At 49.3% G+C, this 23,420-nt stretch overlaps 1 protein-coding gene across 1 annotated transcript in view; it reads right to left on the reverse strand.

Moving 5' to 3' along the window:
* The window catches only part of LOC149440547 (vomeronasal type-2 receptor 26-like), a 68,970-nt gene that overhangs the window by 38,948 nt on the left and 6,602 nt on the right, over positions 1 to 23,420 (reverse strand). Inside the window, exon 2 of the mRNA XM_089658491.1 lies at positions 418 to 706. Within this exon, the coding sequence (XP_089514617.1) occupies positions 418 to 706 (289 nt within the window). The remainder of the gene's footprint in view (positions 1 to 417; positions 707 to 23,420) is intronic.

A 23,420-nucleotide genomic window follows, 5' to 3' on the forward strand; every position in this document is an offset into this window, starting at 1 on the left:
TTGAAAGCAGCTACCAACCCACCAAGCAACAGGACAGGACAGTATGAGAACTCCTCCACCCCCTGGGCCACAAAAGGGAGCGGGCGGTCAGGTGCAACACCCAACTTGTTCTCATCTGGGACTACTTAATTGCAGATATTAGAATCCCTTGCCCAGGGATAGCCTCAGGACAGCCGGGTGAAAGAGGAAGGATTCATCTAGGGTCTGAGGAGGTATCTTGGGTCTGAGGAGGTACAACAAAGCGGACTCAGTGCTCCTTAAATTAGCTGTTGCTGATGTTTGTTCCACATTTTGTGCAGTGTGTGCTAAGAAGTTGTCCTCAAGTTCTACAGCTCCTTGGGCATCCCACATACCCCTAGACCCCATCCAAGTTGTTGTAGCGCTACACATACATAATATATAGAAGTGATCACTTACCTGTGTATACCGATACACACTGAGCAATTGGGCCATCGCATTATTCGAATAGAAAGTACTGTCACCAATAAAACCGGCCACTTCTCCGTCTCCCTTACAGTAATAGTTGAAAGCTTCCTTCTTTCCAGACAATATCTTCGTGGCATATTGCAAATATCTCACTGGATCATTACAAGTACTATATATATGATAGCCCAGGGTGACATTGGGCAGGAGATCGGGGTTCTGGTTTATCTCATCGACAGCAGTAATCATCGCCAAGATGCTTTTGTACTCTTCAATGTCAACACTGCCAGATAATGAGAGGTTTTAAAAATGAAAATGGTTACTTCTGAGAGTACAGTTTGGCCACAGCCCACAAAACTAAAGCCCCGTATACACAATGAGAATATTGGACGAATGATCGTCTGTTTTTTTTGGGGGGGTTGCATCCTAGTCTCATATCGAAAGTGAAGAGGCTGCCAACGTTACGAACATTCTTGTACAACAGAAAGAAATGCCCGTAGCGAATAGGGAAGAATGGAAATAGCGCAGGGCATACATGACTAGGCCCAGAGTGGTAGGGAACGGAAAGGGTTAAAATTTAGCTCCAAGGGGTGGGGAATGCATTGGGAAGTACGGGATTGGCAGATGTGGAGTGTAGGAGGTGTCTGTGGCACCGTAGGGTGGGGGTTGCTGCGGAAGGGGCGTCAGTGCAGCTGGATGGGTGCAAGGACCAGAGCTTCCCTCCCGCCCTCCCTGTTAGGTTGGGTATAGAGTCTTGTCCGGGGGCAGGTGCGCAGGAATCTCGAAGAAAAAAAAAAAAAAAAGGTGACACTGGTTGGAGGGGTGGGTTTTATGTTGGTTCGTGGGCGGTTGTTGGTCTTTGGAGGCGGTTCTCATCTTGGAAGGAAAAACAATGGTGTGGGACCCCATCCGTGGTATGGGGGGCCCGGTGGATATTCCCAGTTAACCAAGGTTTAACTGGAAGGTGGTGGTGCTGCACTGCGGACGGTATGGTTGTCTCCGAGCTGGTTGGTTGCGGCTGGAGGCCTAGTGTATAGGGTTGTCCGCAGGTGCATTTTGGATCGTTTGTGGGTGCCTTTGAAGACCAACAACAATTCTTTGGTTTCGTTAAGGAACGGTTGATGTATGTAAAATGTGAAGTTGTTAATAAAAGGCCATGTTGGCCATTTACTCCAAAATGGTGTCATGTTTTTGTAAAGTTTATTTGGTTAAAGGGGGGGGGGTTTGGAGTGGTATGGATAGGCAATGGTGGAAGTAGGAGTGGACAAGCCTATCTATGGTGCAGTAGTCAAGAAATTTCGGGAGTGATGTCATGTATTTGTATTGTATTTTCTGATGAAAACTGTACAGATTAAATCTTATGATCTGATATCATATGAGACACATTTCATCCCTTCATATAGCTGTGTACGGACGATCAGATTATCGTACGATCACTTAAAAAGCGGGAATTTCCGTATGATTTTCTGATCATGTGTGCTAGGCTTAGCACTTCTTAGAAAACCATAAAAAAATGTAATTTGATAGGCAACTGCAGATCGCATAAATGACAAACAGTAGACTGCTGAGGATATCCTGTAAACATGTTCTGGTTCCCTGGAGGTGCAGAGTTGAAAAGTGCTGGAAGAGGGGTGCAGAGGGGGAAGGAGAGAGCAGGGTTGCAAAAGCGAGCAATTTTGGAAGAGATTGCATGATGAGCAGTGCTGGATCAGGAGTACTCGAAGAGGATTTCAGGGGGGAAAATGGGACAGTATTGAAGGAACATTGCAGCAGGTGCAGAGGTGAGAAGTGTTGGAGGAGGATTGCAGGGGGAGCAGTGTGGAATTAGGGTTCCAGGGAGTGCAGAGGTGAGAAGCGTTGGAAGAGGATGGCAGGGGGAGCAGTGTTGAATTAGGATTCCAGGGAGCGCAGAGGTGAGAAGTGTTGGAAGAGGATTGCAGGGGGAGCAGTGTGGAATTAGGGTTCCAGGGGGCGCAGAGGTGAGAAGCGTTGGAAGAGGATTGCAGGGGGAGCAGTGTGGAATTAGGGTTCCAGGGGGTACAGAGGTGTGAAGTGTTGGAGGAGGATTGCAGGGGGAGCAGTGTGGAATTAGGGTTCCAGGGGGTACAGAGGTGTGAAGTGTTGGAGGAGGATTGCAGGGGGAGCAGTGTGGAATTAACTCTCACAAGAGAAATAAAATCAAATGCAAAGCATGTTGCAAAGGATGCAATGTGGTCCAAAACCCCTGGAAGTGGTCTGGTGGAGGACTGTAGACCTCTAGATAGCTGTTTCTGGCGTGTTTCGAGGTTGTACCTCTTCCTCAGAGGCAGTGAACACTAGGTAATGCACTAGGGCCGTGCGCCCTCTCTTTGTTTCTTCTATACAGTTCTCTTTGGATTTTCCTGGTCCATTGAGGGCAGCAAGGCTTGCATTCCTTTCATACTCATGTGGGGATTTTGACTTTGTGGAGTCCACTGTCCAGCGCAGGAGTACATGCATTCAGCTGCTTTATTCTTCTTTACAGAATACAAGTCATACAAGGAAAACCAGAATCACAGAGAAACTAGGAAGCTGCACTGAGCATGCCTATATATTGGGGGAAGCAGACTGTGGATCAGGACAGGAAGTGATAGAAGGGAAGGGGATATAAATCCACAGTAGAGCAGGCGATGCCCATAGGTGAACACAGAAGACAGCAGCGCATGTGAATGAAGTCACAGGTTTAGCAGCACCACTGGAGCAAGGAGGTAAGAATTTCACGAACCGCAAACTACAGGCTAGACCGTGACAGCGACAGTGCTGTGAAAATGTATTTGCTTCCTTCCTTTTTTTACATACAGTTGCAAGAAAAAGTATGTGAACCCCTTGGGATTACGTGGAGTTTTGCATGAATCGGGCATAAAATGTGCTCTGAATGTCATCTAAGTCACAACAATAGAAGAACACAGTCTGCTGAACATAATACTACACAAACATTAGATGTTGCCATGGTTTCATTGCACATAACGTGTAAACATTCACAGTGCAGGGAGGAAAAAGTATGTGAGGCCCTAGCTTAATGACTTCTCCCAGAGCTAATTGGAGCCAGGAGTGAGCCAACCTTGACTCCAATCAGTGTGATGATATTGGATGTGTTGCTGACACCCGTTTTGGGTTTACTGGTTTCAAGAAGCACTGTCTGATGTGAACCATGCCTCGCAGAAAAGAGCTCTCAGAAGACCTACCATCAAGAATTGTTGACTTGCATGAAGCTGGAAAGGGTTACAAAAGTATCTCCTTGAGCCTTGATGTTCCTGTGTCCACGGTAAGACAGACTGTCTACAAATGGAGAAAGTTTAGCACTGTTGCTACTCTCCCTAGGCGTGGTCGTCCTGTAAAAATGACTGCAAGAGCACAGCGCAGAATGCTGCATGAGGTAAAGAAGAATCCCAGAGTGTCAGCTAAAGACCTACAGAAATCTCTGGCACATGCTAACATTTTTGTTGACACATCTACAATAAGGAAAACATTAAACAAGAATGGAGTACATGGGAGGACACCACGGAGGAAGCCATTGCTGTCCAAAAAGAAGATTGCAGCACGTTTGAAGTTTGCAAAAGAGCACCTGGATGTTCCACAGCACTACTGGCAAAATATACTGTGGACAGATGAAACCAAGATGGAGTTGTTTGGGAAGAACACACAACACTATGTGTGGAGAAAAAAAGGCACAGCACACCAACATCAAAACCTCATCCCCACTGTGAAACATGGCGGAGGGAGCATCATGGTTTTGGGGCTGCTTTGCTGCCTCAGGGCTGGACGGATTGTTGTCATTGATGGGAAAATGAATTCCAGAGTTTATCAAGACATTTTGCAGGAAAACGTACGACCATCTGTCCGCCAACTGAAGCTCCGCAGAGGATGGGTGATGCAACAGGACAATGACCCAAAGCATACAAGTCATTCAACAAAACAATGGCTGCAACAGCACAGAATACGCCTTCTGGAGTGGTCCAGTCAGAGTCCTGACCTCAACCCCATTGAAATGCTGTGGCATGACCTTAAGAGAGCGATTCACACCAGATATCCCAAGAATATTGCTACACTGAAACAGTTTTGTGAAGAGGAGTGGTCCAAAATGACTCCAGATCATTGTGCAGGTCTGATCTGCAACTACAGGAAACGTTTGGTTGAGGTTATTGCTGCCAAAGGAGGGTCAACCAGTTATTAAGTCAAAAGGTTCACATACTTTTTCCTCCCTGCACTGTGAATGTTTACATGTTATGTGCAATTAAACCATGGCAACATCTAATGTTTGTGTAGTATTATGTTCAGCAGACTGTGTTCTTCTATTGTTGTGACTTAGATGACGTTCAGAGCACATTTTATGCCCAATTCATGCAAAACTCCACGGAATCCCAAGGGGTTCACATACTTTTTCTTGCAACTGTATTTGTTACACTTAAATTATTCAGATTATCAAACAAATTTAAATATTACACAAAGATAACCCGAGTAAATACAAAATGCAGTGTTTTAAATTATGATTTCATTTATTAAGGAAAACAAGCTGCCCAAACCCACCGGCCCTATGTAAAAAAGTAATTGCCCCCCCCCCATGTTAAATCATGTATGTACTGTGATTAACCACATTTTTGGAAAGCTGAGTTACATTTGCCACACCAAGGCCTGATTACTGCCAGACCTGTTGAATCAAGAAATCACTTAAAAAGAAACTGTCTGACAAAGTGCAGCATGTTATAAGATCTCAAAAAGCAAAATATCAAGTCATGATCCACGATAAAAGAACAGACGTGGTAACACACATGCTCAGAATAGCACCAGTTGCACAACTCCCGATGTACACAGGACAATGCCTTTTGGCACACTGAATTTGGAAAATTTCAATCGAATTTGAAAATGAATAAACAAAACAAATTCCAAAAACAAATTAAACAAAGTTAACAAAACAAAATTATTTAAACAATGAATCAAAACTTCATGCTCTATTCTATTCTTATTCTATTCTATTATTTTCTATTCTGTTTCATTATTTTCTGTTCTATTCTGTTCTGTTTTCCTCCATTCTTTTCTATTCAGTTTGACTTTACTCCTGTGTTCAAATTCAATTGTGTATTCGGATTCAAATTTCAGACAAAATTTTGAATTGTTGTTTCAAGTTCATTTAAATTCATTACTATTGTAGTTCAGAAATCTGGATACATCTGAATCTTCGAAAAATGATTAATTGATCTGAATTTTGATTCGGAACAAAACGAACCACACCTGTCTATAATGTGAAGTAAGCAATAATCAGGAGCATGTCATGTTCAGCCCAGTGTAGGGAGTGCTGTGGTCAGAAGCAGGAAAATGCCAAACAATGTATATAAGTACGGGTGTACCTCGGATTACCAACGCCTCGGTTACCGTAATTTTCAGTTTACGAATGAAAATCCATTGAAAATAACTCCTCGGTGTACAAATTTTTTATGAATTTTTTTCACAATACGAAGTGTATGGCGGTGACTGTCAGTGTGCCAGGCTGTGCGCTTCTCCCCCTGGCTCACCTTCCCCCACACCCCCGTCTCATCCTGTCATGACCCTTTGAAGACGGGCGGTCCAGGATGAGAGGTGCGACTCTCTCTCTGTCACTTGTCTTCCCACATCTGGAGCAGCTGGAGGGGGGAAGATAGTTCCCTGCAATGAGGTTCACACCTCTCCTGCCATCCGGCTGGAGAGGAGCGAACTTCCCATAGGGATGTTCCGGGCCACGGCAGTCAGCCTGACACCATACGGCCCCGGCGACTGCAGCGCGGGCACGGTAGTTTCCTGTGCCTACACTCGTCGACAGACAAAGGCTGCGTTCTCGAGCGTGGCCCGTGTCAAGGGGGTGTGCCTTGTTTCCGACCGATGAGGCACGCTGGGACAACCAGGAGCGACCTTAAGAAGGCTGGTGCGGAGCGTCCCAGGTCGTTCTGTCTACTGCGCAGCTGCTGGGAAATCTACACCGAGGCGAGACCCCCACAGCCACTCTGCAAAGACCTAGGATCAGGGGGGGATTATTACCCGCTGGCACTCTGCATTAAACAGAGTAGGATCGGGAGGATTATTACCCGCTGGCACTCTGCATTAAACAGAGCAGGATCGGGAGGATTATTACCCGCTGGCACTCTGCATTAAACAGAGCAGGATCAGGGGGGGATTATTACCCGCTGGCACTCTGCTTTAGTAACAGGATTGGGAGGATTATTACCCACTGAATATGCTGCTAATACTCGGGACTCAGGGAAAGTATCTGCCACTATACTGCCCATACTGCCGGCCCAGGAGTGCTTGTGTGCTGTTGCTGGAGAATCAGGACTGGTACCTGCTGTTAGGACCCTCTGCTGTGTGCTGAGGAGGGTCGCCCCCCCCTGGGTGTCCTCTACTGTGAACTTGGGCATCCCTGCTGGAACCGTGAGTGTCTGCACCCATTTTATTTCCCCCTGGACTGTTCCTGAACTCTCTTCCCCTTCTTCTCCCTGCTTGGATTACAAACTGTTATAGAGACTCTAGCTTTGCCCCCCTGGGGCCGGATTACAATTATTTGGGGCCTGCTCCTTGCTATTCCCCTACACTGGGTACTGCCATGGTACCTGCAGACCCCAATTGAGTGACTGTCATGTTTTAATAAAGCTTTGTGTGTTTATCATCTGCTCTGCGTGTTCTGTCCTGCCCTCCCCCCGTCACAGTGACGATTTTTAAATGCAATTGTGGCTTTTTTTTTGCACTGTAGCTCACAGGATTAGCTGTCACTTTCCCCGGAGTTACAGGAAACTTTGTTTCTTTTAACTCGGAGAAATAAACTAAAAGGAAACATTATTTTTTTTAGCTGGGGGGGGAGGGGGGAAGTGACAGCTGATTATCTGAGCTATAGTGAAGGGGAAAAAAAGCAGTAATTACATTGAAAAAATGGAACTGCCCTATAGTGACATCGACTTTTTTTTCTACTTTTTCTGACCTCCGGAATGGATTCATTGGTTTTCCCTGCATTCCTATGGGAAGCCGCGTTTCAGTTTAAAAATTGTTTGCTAAATGAAACGTCCCGGAGAACGCATTAAATTCATAAACCGAGGTACACCTGAATGTAACATACAATAGTAGCGGTGATGTACTGAGCAAAACTGCTCGCCCTTGTACCTCCTGCCTCCAACACTTCTCACCTCTGTGCCCCATGGAACCCTAATTCCACACTGCTCCCCCTGCAATCCTCTTCCAACACTTCTCTCCTCTGCACCCCATGGAACCCTAATTCCACACTGCTCCCCCTGCAATCCTCTTCCAGCGCTTCTCACCTCTGCACCCCCTGGAACCCTAATTCCACACTGCTCCCCCTGCAATCCTCTTCCAGCGCTTCTCACCTCTGCATCCCCTGGAACCCTAATTCCACACTGCTCCCCCTGCAATCCTCCTCCAACGCTTCTCACCTCTGCACTCCCTGGAACCCTAATTCCACACTGCTCCCCCTGCAATCCTCCTCCAACACTTCTCACCTCTGCACCCCTGGAACCCTAATTCCACACTGCTCCCCCTGCAATCCTCTTCCAACACTTCTCACCTCTGCACCCCCTGGAACCCCAATTCCACACTGCTCCCCCTGCAATCCTCTTCCAACGCTTCTCACCTCTGCACTCCCTGGAATCCTAATTCCACACTGCTCCCCCTGCAATCCTCTTCCAACGCTTCTCACCTCTGCACCCCCTGGAATCCTAATTCCACACTGCTCCCCCTGCAATCCTCCTCCAACGCTTCTCACCTCTGCACTCCCTGGAACCCTAATTCCACACTGCTCCCCCTGCAATCCTCTTCCAACGCTTCTCACCTCTGCACCCCCTGGAACCCTAATTCCACACTGCTCCCCCTGCAATCCTCCTCCAACGCTTCTCACCTCTGCACCCCCTGGAACCCTAATTCCACACTGCTCCCCCTGCAATCCTCTTCCAACGCTTCTCACCTCTGCACCCCCTGGAACCCCAATTCCACACTGCTCCCCCTGCAATCCTCCTCCAACGCTTCTCACCTCTGCACCCCCTGGAACCCTAATTCCACACTGCTCCCCCTGCAATCCTCTTCCAACGCTTCTCACCTCTGCACCCCCTGGAACCCTAATTCCACACTGCTCCCCCTGCAATCCTCCTCCAACGCTTCTCACCTCTGCGCCCCCTGGAACCCTAATTCCACACTGCTCCCCCTGCAATCCTCTCCCAACACTTCTCACCTCTGCGCTCCCTGGAACCCTAATTCCACACTGCTCCCCCTGCAATCCTCCTCCAACGCTTCTCACCTACGCAACTCCCTGGAATCCTAATTCCACACTGCTCCCCCTGCAATCCTCTTCCGACGCTTCTCACCTCTGTACCCCCTGGAACCCTAATTCCACACTGCTCCCCCTGCAATCCTCTTCCAACACTTCTCACCTCTGCGCCCCCTGGAACCCTAATTCCACACTGCTCCCCCTGCAATCCTCTTCCAACGCTTCTCACCTCTGCGCCCCCTGGAACCCTAATTCCACACTGCTCCCCCTGCAATCCTCTTCCGACGCTTCTCACCTCTGCACCCCCTGGAACCCTAATTCTACACTGCTCCCCCTGCAATCCTCTTCTGACGCTTCTCACCTCTACACCCCCTGGAACCCTAATTCCACACTGCTCCCCCTGCAATCCTCTTCCAACGCTTCTCACCTCTGCGCCCCCTGGAACCCTAATTCCACACTGCTCCCCCTGCAATCCTCTTCCAACGCTTCTCACCTCTGCGCCCCCTGGAACCCTAATTCCACACTGCTCCCCCTGCAATCCTCTTCCAACGCTTCTCACCTCTGCGCCCCCTGGAACCCTAATTCCACACTGCTCCCCCTGCAATCCTCTTCCAACGCTTCTCACCTCTACACCCCCTGGAACCCTAATTCCACACTGCTCCCCCTGCAATCCTCTTCCAACGCTTCTCACCTCTGCGCTCCCTGGAACCCTAATTCTACACTGCTCCCCCTGCAATCCTCTTCTGACGCTTCTCACCTCTGCGCTCCCTGGAACCCTAATTCCACACTGCTCCCCCTGCAATCCTCTTCCAACGCTTCTCACCTCTGCACCCCCTGGAACCCTAATTCCACACTGCTCCCCCTGCAATCCTCTTCCAGCGCTTCTCACCTCTGCACCCCCTGGAACCCTAATTCCACACTGCTCCCCCTGCAATCCTCTTCTGACGCTTCTCACCTCTGCGCTCCCTGGAACCCTAATTCCACACTGCTCCCCCTGCAATCCTCTTCCAACGCTTCTCACCTCTGCGCCCCCTGGAACCCTAATTCCACACTGCTCCCCCTGCAATCCTCTTCCAACGCTTCTCACCTCTGCGCCCCCTGGAACCCTAATTCCACACTGCTCCCCCTGCAATCCTCTTCCAACGCTTCTCACCTCTGCGCCCCCTGGAACCCTAATTCCACACTGCTCCCCCTGCAATCCTCTTCCAACGCTTCTCACCTCTGCGCCCCCTGGAACCCTAATTCCACACTGCTCCCCCTGCAATCCTCTTCCAGCGCTTCTCACCTCTGCACCCCCTGGAACCCTAATTCCACACTGCTCCCCCTGCAATCCTCTTCCAACGCTTCTCACCTCTGCACCCCCTGGAACCCTAATTCCACACTGCCCTCCCTGCAATCCTCTTCCAACACTTCTCACCTCTGCACTCCCTGGAACCCTAATTCCACACTGCTCCCCCTGCAATCCTCTTCCAACGCTTCTCACCTCTGCATCCCCTGGAACCCTAATTCCACACTGCTCCCCCTGCAATCCTCTTCCAACGCTTCTCACCTCTGCATCCCCTGGAACCCTAATTCCACACTGCTCCCCCTGCAATCCTCTTCCAATGCTTCTCACCTCTGCATCCCCTGGAACCCTAATTCCACACTGCTCCCCCTGCAATCCTCTTCCAACGCTTCTCACCTCTGCGCTCCCTGGAACCCTAATTCTACACTGCTCCCCCTGCAATCCTCTTCTGACGCTTCTCACCTCTGCGCTCCCTGGAACCCTAATTCTACACTGCTCCCCCTGCAATCCTCTTCCGACGCTTCTCACCTCTGCACCCCATGGAACCCTAATTCAAGAATTGGAAGATGGGTTCAGTTTTTGTTGATGCTGAAGACTTTTAATAGACTAGTGTGGGGTTTTTTGCACTATTATTTTACAATAGTATGTATTTTGTTATCTCCGGCACTCCTGTGTAAGTTTGTTCTTTCAGACCGCACCTCATGTGTTTGTTCTACATAACCAGGTATTGTAGAGTAGTGCAGGTTTATGTTTCATACTGATGTACTTCTGCAGTGGACACTATGAGGACCTGTCAGTTAGTAAGAGGCTCACTACCTCATCATCTGCTTACACAGCTTCCAAGATTCTTTCTCTCCTCTTGAAGCCAAGTCAAGGTCAGGCAGACCACGATTGCCGCCATAACTGCCAGAAGAATTGTTCAGGATAGAAAGACCCCCCCCCCCCCCCCCACAGGTGACCTCAGGAGACGGCTGCTGTCATCATATTGCTTCTTGGAACAACTACACTGTCTTTTTCAGGAGCAGCCTGTATTTCTCCTGAGACTGTAATTCTCACCCAGTGCTGCCCACTACTAAGCCACTGTGCTGCCCACCACTAAGCCACTGTGCTGCCCACCGCTAAGCCACTGTGCTGCCCACCGCTAAGCCACTGTGCTGCCCACCACTAAGCCACTGTGCTGCCCACCACTAAGCCACTGTGCTGCCCACCACTAAGCCACTGTGCTGCCCACCACTAAGCCACTGTGCTGCCCACTACTAAGCCACTGTGCTGCCCACCACTAAGCCACTGTGCTGCCCACCACTAAGCCACTGTGCTGCCCACCACTAAGCCACTATGCTGTCCACCACTAAGCCACTGTGCTGCCCACCACTAAGCCACGGTGCTGTCCACCACTAAGCCACTGTACTGTCCACCACTAAGCCACTGTGCTGCCCACCACTAAGCCACTGTGCTGCCAACCACTAAGCCACTGTGCTGTCCACCACTAAGCCACTGTGCTGCCAACCACTAAGCCACTGTACTGCCAACCACTAAGCCGCTGTGCTGCCCACCACTAAGCCGCTGTGCGTCCTACCACTAAGCCACTGTGCTGCCCACCACTAAGCCATTATGTTGCCCACCACTAACCCGCTGTGCTTCCTACCACTAAGCCGCTGTGCTTCCTACCACTAAGCCGCTGTGCTGCCCACCACTAAGCCACTGTGCTGCCCACCACTAAGCCACTGTGCTGCCCACCACTAAGCCGCTGTGCTGCCCACCACTAAGCCACTATGCTGCCCCCCACTAAGCCACTGTGCTGCCCAACACTAATCCACTGTGCTGCCCCCCACTAAGCCACTGTGCTGCCCCCCACTAAGCCACTGTGCTGCCCACCACTAATACACTGTGTTGTCAACCACTAAGCTACTGTGCTGCCAACCACTAAGCCACTGTGCTTCCAACCACTAAGCCACTGTGCTGCCCACCACTAAGCGGTTTTGCTTCCTACCACTAAGCCACTGTGCTGCCCACCACTAAGCCATTATGTTGCCCACCACTAAGCCATTATGTTGCCCACCACTAACCCGCTGTGCATCCTACCACTATGCTGCTGTGCTGCCCACCACTAAGCCACTGTGCTGCCCACCACTAATCTGCTGTGCTGCTCACCCCTAATCCACTGTGCTGCCCACCACTAATCCACTTTGCTGCCCCCCACTAAGCCACTGTGCTGCCCACCACTAATCCACTTTGCTGCCCCCCACTAAGCCACTGTGCTGTCCACCACTAAGCCACTATGCTGCCCACCACTAAGCCACTGTGCTGCCCACCACTAAGCCACTGTGCTTCCAACCACTAAGCCACTGTGCTGCCCACCACTAAGCGGCTTTGCTTCCTACCACTAAGCCACTGTGCTGCCCACCACTAAGCCATTATGTTGCCCACCACTAAGCCATTATGTTGCCCACCACTAACCCGCTGTGCATCCTACCACTATGCTGCTGTGCTGCCCACCACTAAGCCACTGTGCTGCCCACCACTAATCTGCTGTGCTGCTCACCCCTAATCCACTGTGCTGCCCACCACTAATCCACTGTGCTGCCCCCACTAAGCCACTGTGCTGTCCACCACTAAGCCACTATGCTGCCCCCCACTAAGCTACTGTGCTGTCCACCACTAAGCTACTGTGCTGTCCACCACTAAGCCACTATGCTGCCCCCCACTAAACCACTGTGCTGCCCACCACTAAACCACTATGCTGCCCACCACTAAGCCACTATGATGTCCATCACTAAGCCACTGTGTTGTTCCCTACTAAGCCACTTTACTGTCCCCCACTAGGCCACTGTGCTGTCCACCACTAAGCCACTATACTACCCATCACTAATCCACTGTGCTACCCACCACTAAGCCACTATGCTGCCCACCACTAAGCCACTGTGCTGCCCACCATTAATCCACTGTGCTGCTCACCACTAAGCCACTGTACTGCCCACCACTAATCTACTGTGCTGCCCAACACTAAGCCACTATGCTGCCCACCGCTAAGCCACTATAATGTCCATCACTAAGCCACTGTGCTGCCCACCACTAAGCCGCTGTACTGCCCACCGCTAAGCCACTGTGCTGCCCACCACTAAGCCACTGTGCTGCCCACCACTAAGCCTCTGAGTTGCCCATGTTATATCAAAATATAAAAATGGTTAGATGGTTATTATAATATGTTTGCACACTTATAGACTTCCTCTGTGGCCTTTGGTTCATGAAACACATTGAGAATCCATCATTTATTATCATTTTGTCTACAGCATATTGTATATTATATTTGACATATTTGATTACTGTAGTCACATTGCTGGATTGATGCATTATATATATATATATGGTGGATAAATAGGTATACATATCATGAAGTACACAAGACGTTCCGTGAAAATGGAGGGCATAAAGAATAGTAAATCCCATCATCACCATGCACAGAATCCCACAAACCCAACTATGGACCCAAAACCAGACTGAAATCAATGGGAGCCAAATCTGTGAAATGTAAAGTGACAATGTTCTCCACTAATAGGCAAGGGGATATACAAATAGCATGGGGGAGGGGGACCAATTCCCCCCCAAAAAATTCCATTAGTGCAGCAGTAGTAATTTTTTAAATGCTGAACCTTTAAAAATGCCCAATTCCATAAGATACCATGCCGGGGATGGGGGGGGGGGGGGGGGTTATAATCCGTCCTGTGAAGTGACGCATTTCAGTGATGGACAAAAACTGAGACAGCAGCACTGACATTTATTAAGGGAAGCAATGTTAAAGGATACGTTCACCTTTTGTAACATGTTACATACATATTCAGGGGGTAACATGTACCATGTAATGATCAGACTGGCCCCCGCACCCCCCAATCCCCGCTGTGACAGCCACCAGGGGATCCTCTCCCCCCTCCCTAGCTGTCAAATTTAAAAAAAACATGCCCATGCGGGGCCCTGCCCACCTGGTCGCATTACTCATTTACAGTCCTCTGTGAAGGAGAGACTACAAGTCCTAAAAGCCTTAGTGGCTGTCGGCTCGTAGTCCTCGATGAACTCACAGCTCCATGGTAGTTCATTCATTCTTCCTGTCAGTATATCTGCTTGTATCTCATACATCCCCATACATCCCATAAATCCCCGTACATCCCATACACCCCGTACACCCCACACATCCCATACACCCCATATACCCCGTACATCCCATACACCCCGTACACCCCGTACATTCTATACATCTCCATACATCCCATACACCCTGTACATCCCATACACCCCGTACATCCCATACACCCCGTACATCCCATACACCCCGTACATCCCATACACCCCGTACATCCCGTACATTCCATACATCCCGTACATCCCATACATCTCCATACATCCCATACACCCCGTACATTCTATACATCCCGTACATACCGTACATTCCATACATCCCGTACATCCCATACACCCCGTAAATCCCATACACCCCGTACATCCCATACACCCCATACATCCCGTACATCCCATACACCCCATACATCTCCATACACCCCATACACCCCGTACATCCCATACACCCCGTACATCCCGTACATTCCATACATCCCGTACATCCCATACACCCCGTATATCCCATACATCTCCATACATCCCATACACCCCGTACATCCCATACACCCCCACAGCACAGCTCCCACCCAGCTCTCCAGGGTCATGGGCTCACAGGGACTCAACGGGCAGCGATGGCTCAAGCACTCAGGGGCACCACAGGCAGCTAAACTCCGGGCATGCCATCAGGACACGGGTGGTCAGTGCACACACAGCGGGGCGGTTCGGAACACGGGTTGTCGGTGCACACACCGGGGACAGTTCAGAACATGGGTGGTCGGTGCACACAACAGGAACAGTTCAGGACACGGGTGGTCAGTGCGTACAACAGGAACAGTTCAGGACACAGGTGGTCAGTGCACACAGCAGGAACAGTTCAGGACATGGGTGGTCAGTGCGCACAACAGGAACAGTTCAGGACACGGGTGGTCAGTGCACACAGCAGGAACAGTTCAGGACACGGGTGGTCAGTGCACACAACAGGAACAATTCAGGACACTGGTGGTCAGTGCGCACAGCGGGGACAGTTCAGGACACGGGTGGTCAGTGCACACATCGGGGACAGTTCAGGACACGGGTGGTCAGTGCACACAACAGGGACAGTTCAGGACACGAGTGGTCGGTGCACACAGCGGGGACAGTTCAGGACACTCACGGTAAGCAGCTTGCACACCCTCAGCGGCAGGCGGCTCCAGACAGGGACGACCAGCGGTCAGCGTTCCAGGGACAACCAGCGATCAGCAGACAGCAGCAGCTCCCAGGGCACTCAGCAGCACACAGCCTCCAGGGACACGCAGCCATGGACAGTGTGCAGGGTCCCTCAGCAGCAGCTCCCAGGGCACTCAGCAGCAGACAGGGTGCAAGGGTGCCCAGTAGACAGGCTTACAGACTGGCAGGGTCTCAGCTGTGGGGTCTGACCTTTGAGGAGAAGGCTCATGCAGAGCTGTGGAGACTCCCCACCCTGGGGTATTGTAGAGGGCTACAGTCCTGACCTTTTGGGGATCTGCAGAGTGCGCAGGGGGGATGGCTGGGGAGGCTCGGTCCCCCTCACCCGAGCCTCCCAGCATCTTTCTGGGAGTAAGATGATTCCAGCAGCATGGACAGGAACAAAAGGGAAGGGCTGCTTCCTGTGTGGGTCTCTTGAAGATCATGTGGGACGCGGCTAGGTTGCTTCGGCAATGGCTGGCCCAGCCCTGTCCATGGAAGCCCCACAGACCTTCTAATGTACAAGGGGGAAGGGAGGGGTGGAGGGATATGGTGGGGGATGGGAGAGGCACTGGCAGTCTGTGACAACCCCATACATCCCATACACCCCGTACATCCCATACACCGTGTACATCCCATACACCCGTACATCCCATACACCGTGTACATCCCGTACACCCCATACATCCCATACACCGTGTACATCCCGTACACCCCATACACCCCGTACATTCCATACACCCCGTACATCCCATACATTCCATACACCCCGTACATCCCATTCACCCCGTACATCCCATACACCCCGTACATCCCATATACCCGTACATCCCATACACCGTGTACATCCCGTACACCCCGTACATCCCATACATCCCGTACATCCCGTACATCCCATACACCCCGTACATCCCATACATCCAGTACACCACGTACATCCTATATACCCGTACACCCCGTACATCCTGTACATCCCATACACCCCGTACATCCCATACACCCGTACACCCCGTACATCCCATACACCCCGTACATCCTGTACATCCAGTACACCCCGTACATCCCATATACTCGTACACCCCGTACATCCTGTACACCCCATACACCCCGTACATCCCATACACCCGTACACCCCATACGTCCAGTACACCCCGTACATCCCATATACCCGTACACCCCGTACATCCTGTACACCCCATACACCCCGTACATCCCATACACCCGTACACCCCGTACATCCCATACACCCGTACACCCCATACATCCCATACACCCGTACATCCCATACGTCCAGTACACCCCGTACATCCCATATACCCGTACACCCCGTACATCCTGTACACCCCATACACCCCATACACCCGTACACCCCGTACATCCCATACACCCGTACACCCCATACATCCCATACACCCGTACATCCCATACACCCGTACACCCCATGCATCCCATACACCCCGTACATCCAGTACACCCTGTACATCCCATACACCTTGTACATCCCATACACCCCCTTATACCCCATACATCCTGTACACCCCGTATAGCCCATACACCTCATACATTCCATACACCTCATACATCCCCGTACACCCCGTACATCCCATACATCTCCATACACCCTGTACATCCCCATACAGTCCATATACGCCGTACATCCCATACACCCCATACATCCCATATACCCCGTACATCTCCGTACATCCCATATACCCCATGCATCCCATATACCCCGTACATCCCATACATCGTGTACACCCCGTACATCCTGTACATCACATACACCTCATATAGCCCATATACCTCGTACATCCCTGTACACCCCGTACATCTCATACACCCCCATACCCCCTATATATCCTGTACACCCCATACAGCCCAAACATCCTATACACCATTTACTTCCCCGTACACCTTGTACATCCCATACACCCCATACATCCCCGTACATCCCATACACTCTGTACGTCCCATACATCCCCATACACCCCGTACATCCCATGCATCTTGTACACCTCGTACATACCCGTATATCCCGTACATCCCTGTACATCCCATACACTCCGTAAATCCCGTACATCCCGTACATCCCAGTACATCTGCGTACACCCCATATATCCCATACATCCCCATACATCGCTGTACATCCCATACATTCCGTACACCTCGTACATCTCTGTACATCCCATACACCCCATACATCCCCGTACATCCCCATACATCCCATACATCTTGTACATGCCATACATCCCCGTACATCCCCATACATCCCATACATCTTGTACATGCCATACATCCCCGTACATCCCCATACATCCCATACATCTTGTACATGCCATACATCCCCGTACATCCCCATACATCCCATGCATCCTGTACACCCCGTACATCCTGTACACCCCATACAACCCATACACCACGTACATCCCAATACATCCCATACACCCCATACATCCCCATACATCCTATACATCGTGTACACCCCGTACATCCCATACACCTCGTACATCCCTGTATACCCTGTACATCCTGTACACCTCGTACATCCTGTACACCCCGTACAGCCCATACATCCCATACACCTTGTACATCCCATACACCCCGTACATTCCATACATCTCATACACCTTGTACATCCCATACACCCCGTACATTCCATACATCTCATACACCTCGTACATCCCCGTACATCCCATGCACCTTGTATATCCCCATACATCCCCATACACCCCGTACATCCCATACATCCCCATACACCTTGTACATCCCCGTACATCCCATACAACCCATACATATCTGTACATCCCATACACCCCGTACATCCCCATACATCCCATACACCCCGTACATCCCTTACACCCCATACATCCCCTTACATCCCATACACCCCGTACATCCCATACAGTCCGTACACCTCGTACATCTCTGTACATCCCATACACCCCATACATCCCCGTACATCCCCATACATCCCATACATCTTGTACACCTCGTACATCCCCGTACATCCCCATACACCCCATACATCTTGTACATGCCATACATCCCCGTACATCCTATACATCCCATACATCCCATACACCTCGTACAGCCTATAAATCCCATACACCTTGTACATCCCCGTACACCTCATACACCCCATACACCTCATACACCCCATACACCTCATACATTCCCATACACCCCATACATCCCATACACCTTGTACATCCCATACACCTTGTACATCCCATACACCTTGTACATCCCCATACATCCCCGTACATCCCATGCACCCCATACATCCCATACATCTCGTACACCTCGTACATCCCGTTCACCTTGTACATCCCATACATCCCGTACATCCCATACATCCCGTACATCCCATACATCCCATACATCCAATACATCCCTGTACACCCCCATACAGCCCGTACACCTTATACATCCCATACATCCCCGTACATCCTATACATCCAATAAATCCCCGTACATCCCATACATCCCATACACCTCGTACGTACCTGTACACCCCGTACATTCCATACACCCCATACATCCCCATACATCCCATACATCTTGTACATCCCATACATCCCCGTACATCCTATACATCCCATACATCCCCGTACATCTTGTACATCCCATACACCTCGTACATACCTGTACACCCCATACATTCCATACACCCCATACATCCCCGTACACCCCCATACATCCCATACATCTTGTACACCTCGTACATCCCCGTACATCCTATACATCCCATACATCCCATACACCTCCTACATACCTGTACACCCCATACATTCCATACACCCTATACATCCTGTACACCTTGTACATCCCCGTACACCTCATACATTCCCATACATCCCCGTACATCCCATACACCCCGTACATCCCATACATCTCATACACCTTGTACATCCCCATACATCCCCGTACATCCCATGCACCCCATACATCCCATACATCTCGTACACCTTGTACATCCCGTACACCTCGTACATCCCATACATCCCGTACATCCCATACATCCCCTACATCCAATACATCCCTGTACACCCCCATACACCCCATACACCTCGTACATCCCCATATACCTCGTACATCCAATACATCTCATACAGCCAGTAAACCTTATACATCCCATACATCCCCGTACATCCCATACATCCCCGTACATCTTGTACATCCCATACACCTCGTACATACCTGTACACCCCATACATTCCATACACCCCATACATCCTGTACACCCCGTACAGCCTATACATCCCGTACACCTTGTACATCCCCGGACACCTCATACATCCCATACACCTCATATATTCCCATACATCCCCGTACATCCCATATACCCCATACATCCCATACATCTCATACACCTTGTACATCCCCATACATCCCTGTACATCCCATGCACCCCATACATCCCATACATCTCGTACACCTCGTACATCCCGTACACCTTGTACATCCCATACATCCCGTACATCCCATACATCCCCTACATCCAATACATCCCTGTACACCCCCATACACCCCGTACACCTTGTACATCCCCGTATACCTCGTACATCCAATACATCTCATACAGCCAGTACACCTTATACATCCCATACATCCCCGTACATCCTATACATCCCATACATCCCCGTACATCTTGTACATCCCATACACCTCGTACATACCTGTACACCCCATACATTCCATACACCCCATACATCCTGTACACCCCGTACAGCCTATACACCCCATACACCTTGTACATCCCCGTATACCTCGTACATCCAATACATCTCATACATCCCTGTACATCTTGTACATCCCATACACCTCATTCATACCTGTACACCCCGTACATTTCATACACCCCATACATCCTGTACACCCCGTACAGCCTATACACCCCGTACACCTTGTACATCCCCGTATACCTCGTACATCCAATACATCTCATACAGCCAGTACACCTTATCAGGGGCGGACTGACAACTCATGGGGCCCCTGGGCAATAGGGGATCATGGGGCCCCTGTGTCCTTGCCCAAACTCAAAAAAGCCTATGAAAAAGGTACCAGGGGCATCTCATGGGGCCCCCTACTGACCCCAGGCCCTCGGGCAGTGCCCGAGTTTCCAAATGGTCAGTCCGCCCCTGCGATAGACTCATTCCATGCAAAGCAAGATAGTTCAAGCCATGATTTGTCATCATTGTGATGATTATGGCTTACAGGTCATGAAAACCCCAAATCCACAATCTCAGAAAATGAGAATATTCCATGCAATCAATAAAACACGGATTGTACATAGAACAATATCGCACCTCTGAAAAGTAGAAGCTGCATATGTACTCAGTACTTGGTTGGGGCCCCTTTGCAGCAATTACTGCCTCAATGCGGCGTGGCATGGAAGCTATCAGCCTGTGGCACTGCTGAGGTGTTATGGAAGACCAGGATGCTTCAATAGCGTGTAGTGAGTCTATCTCATATATTACTTTCACCTTTTAAGTTGCTGCACTGAACTGACTTACTGCTGTGTTGTGAATAGGCTTGACTGTGACCATGTCAGACAACAAAAAGGACAAATTCCCGGCTCTAACTTGCCAGCCAGCCTGCAAACAAACCAAATTAACCTGTCTAGCAGTATGCGGTAAAAACAGGGGTTTAGTTAGCACACATTTGCAAACACATGCAGAAGCTGCAGAGCTTCGTCACGGCACCCCAGTATTCTGTAGTTCCTAACTCTCCATTTTTCTGACCAGGGGTGGACTGACAACTCATGGGACCCCCAGGCAATAGGGGATCATGGGGCCCATGTGTCAAAGCACACCCTAAAAAGTCTATAAAAAAGGTAACAGGGGCATTTTATGGGGCCCTCTACTGACCCCGGGCCTGCAGGCAGTGCCCGAGTGCTGGAATGGTCAGTCCGCCCCTGGACATGACTATCTATCAGAAATCCCAGCACGGCCTGAAGAGAAAGGATTATGCAAGCCATATTTATTAAATGTATTTTTTGGTGAAACACAGACTGGAATCAAGTAATCAGAAAATGTATAAAACATCATTAGAAACATTTGTACATTTCAATAAAATATTACAGTGAAAATGAAGACAAAGCATTATTTTTTCTCTTTGTTGAGTCATACAGACAGAGCAAAGATGATGAAAAGAGACTCACAGGTTACAATAAGTCCAGCATGAAAATGTATTATACACATTGTCTAATTCTACCGGAAAGTAACCAGAAAAGTGAGCAGAAATCAGTCCTCCGATAATCACGTCTCCCTTCTGGTAATATTCATACTCAAAGAATGACTTGTGCATGTTAAGTCTACAAGGAGATGCTGAGCTCCGGGTCAATGATTCTCCATAGGATGTGATGGGAAGGATGAGGATGAGCAGGTAACAGACACAGAGGAGCAGAGAACATCTCATGGCACACAGCAGATCCTCTCAGTCACCGGCAGGTCTGCCCAGGAGGAGACACAATCACCAGAACTTTATACACATCGACTGAGACCGATTTACACTACAGAACAAAGAACGGAAGAATAGAAACATCGACTGAGACCGATTTACACTACAGAACAAAGAACGGAAGAATAGAAACATCGACTGAGACCGATTTACACTACAGAACAAAGAACGGGAGAATAGAAACATCGACTGAGACCGATTTACTCTACAGAACAAAGAAGGGAAGAATAGAAACATGGACTGAGACCGATTTACACTACAGAACAAAGAACCGAAGAATAGAAACATCGACTGAGACCGATTTACACTACAGAACAAAGAAGGGAAGAATAGAAACATCGACTGACACCGATTTACACTACAGAACAAAGAACGGGAGAATAGAAACATGGACTGAGACCGATTTACACTACAGAACAAAGAACGGAAGAATAGAAACATCGACTGAGACCGATTTACACTACAGAACAAAGAACGGGAGAATAGAAACATCGACTGAGACCGATTTACTCTACAGAACAAAGAAGGGAAGAATAGAAACATGGACTGAGACCGATTTACACTACAGAACAAAGAAGGGAAGAATAGAAACATGGACTGAGACCGATTTACACTACAGAACAAAGAACGGTAATAGTAACATCAATCTGAAACTAGAAAAGCTGCAATTTCTGGGTAAATTGTATGAAGTGTTCTTGTCTCCACCAGTAGTCTACAACTGGAGTGGCTGGAGTAACTGTGAAAAGGCTGGACTGGGCAGTCCCACTCTAGTTTTGAGCATTCCACCATTCATTCCTATGGGACCAATTTCACCACAAAAACACCAATATTTTGTGAACCATTCCACAAAGTAATAGCACACAAATCGGGAACAATCCGCACATTTCGGTATATTACTGTCTATGTAGTGTAAAAACTGTGGGAGGAGTTAGGGTGGTAAATTTGGCTATAATAATAAGAATATATACAGTGAGTAACAGAAGTATTTGAACCCCCTGCGATTTTGCAAGTTCTCCCACTTAGAAATCATGGAGGGTCTGACATTCACATTGCAGGGGATTCCCACTCTGAGGACAGAATTCAGGAGATCACATTGTATGATTTGTAAAGAATGTATTTGTCTCGCACTGCTGAACAGAAGTATTTGAACACCTAAGAAACAGCAAGAATTCTGGCTCTCGAAGACCTGTTACTGCGCCTTTAAAAAGTCCACCTCTACTCCACTCATTCATCTAACTTAGTAGCACCTGTCTGAGCTCTTTAAAGACACCTGTCCACCCCACAGTCAGTCAGACGCCAACTACTACAATGGGCAAGACCAAAGAGCTGTCAAAAGACACCAGAGACAAAATGGTGGACCTCCACAAGGCTGGAAAGGGCTACGGGGCAATTGCCAAGCAGCTTGGTGAAAATAGATCAACTGTTGGAGCAATTGTTAGAAAATGGAAGAGGCTAAAGACGACTGTCAGTCTCCCTCAGACTGGGGCTCCATGCAAGATGTCACCTCGTGGGGTATCACTGATGATAAGAAAGGTGAGGAATCAGCCCAGAACTACAAGGGAGGAGCTGGTCAATGACATGAAGAGAGCTGGGACCACAGTTTCAAAGGTCACTGTCGGTAGAACACTACGCCGTCATGGTTTCCAATCATGCATTGTACGGAAGGTTCCCCTGCTCCAGTCA

Source organism: Staurois parvus, unplaced genomic scaffold (assembly GCF_062004578.1).
Source record: "Staurois parvus isolate SC_StPar_1 unplaced genomic scaffold, SC_StPar_1.0 ptg001076l, whole genome shotgun sequence".
In the NCBI taxonomy this organism is placed as follows: Eukaryota; Metazoa; Chordata; class Amphibia; order Anura; family Ranidae; genus Staurois; species Staurois parvus.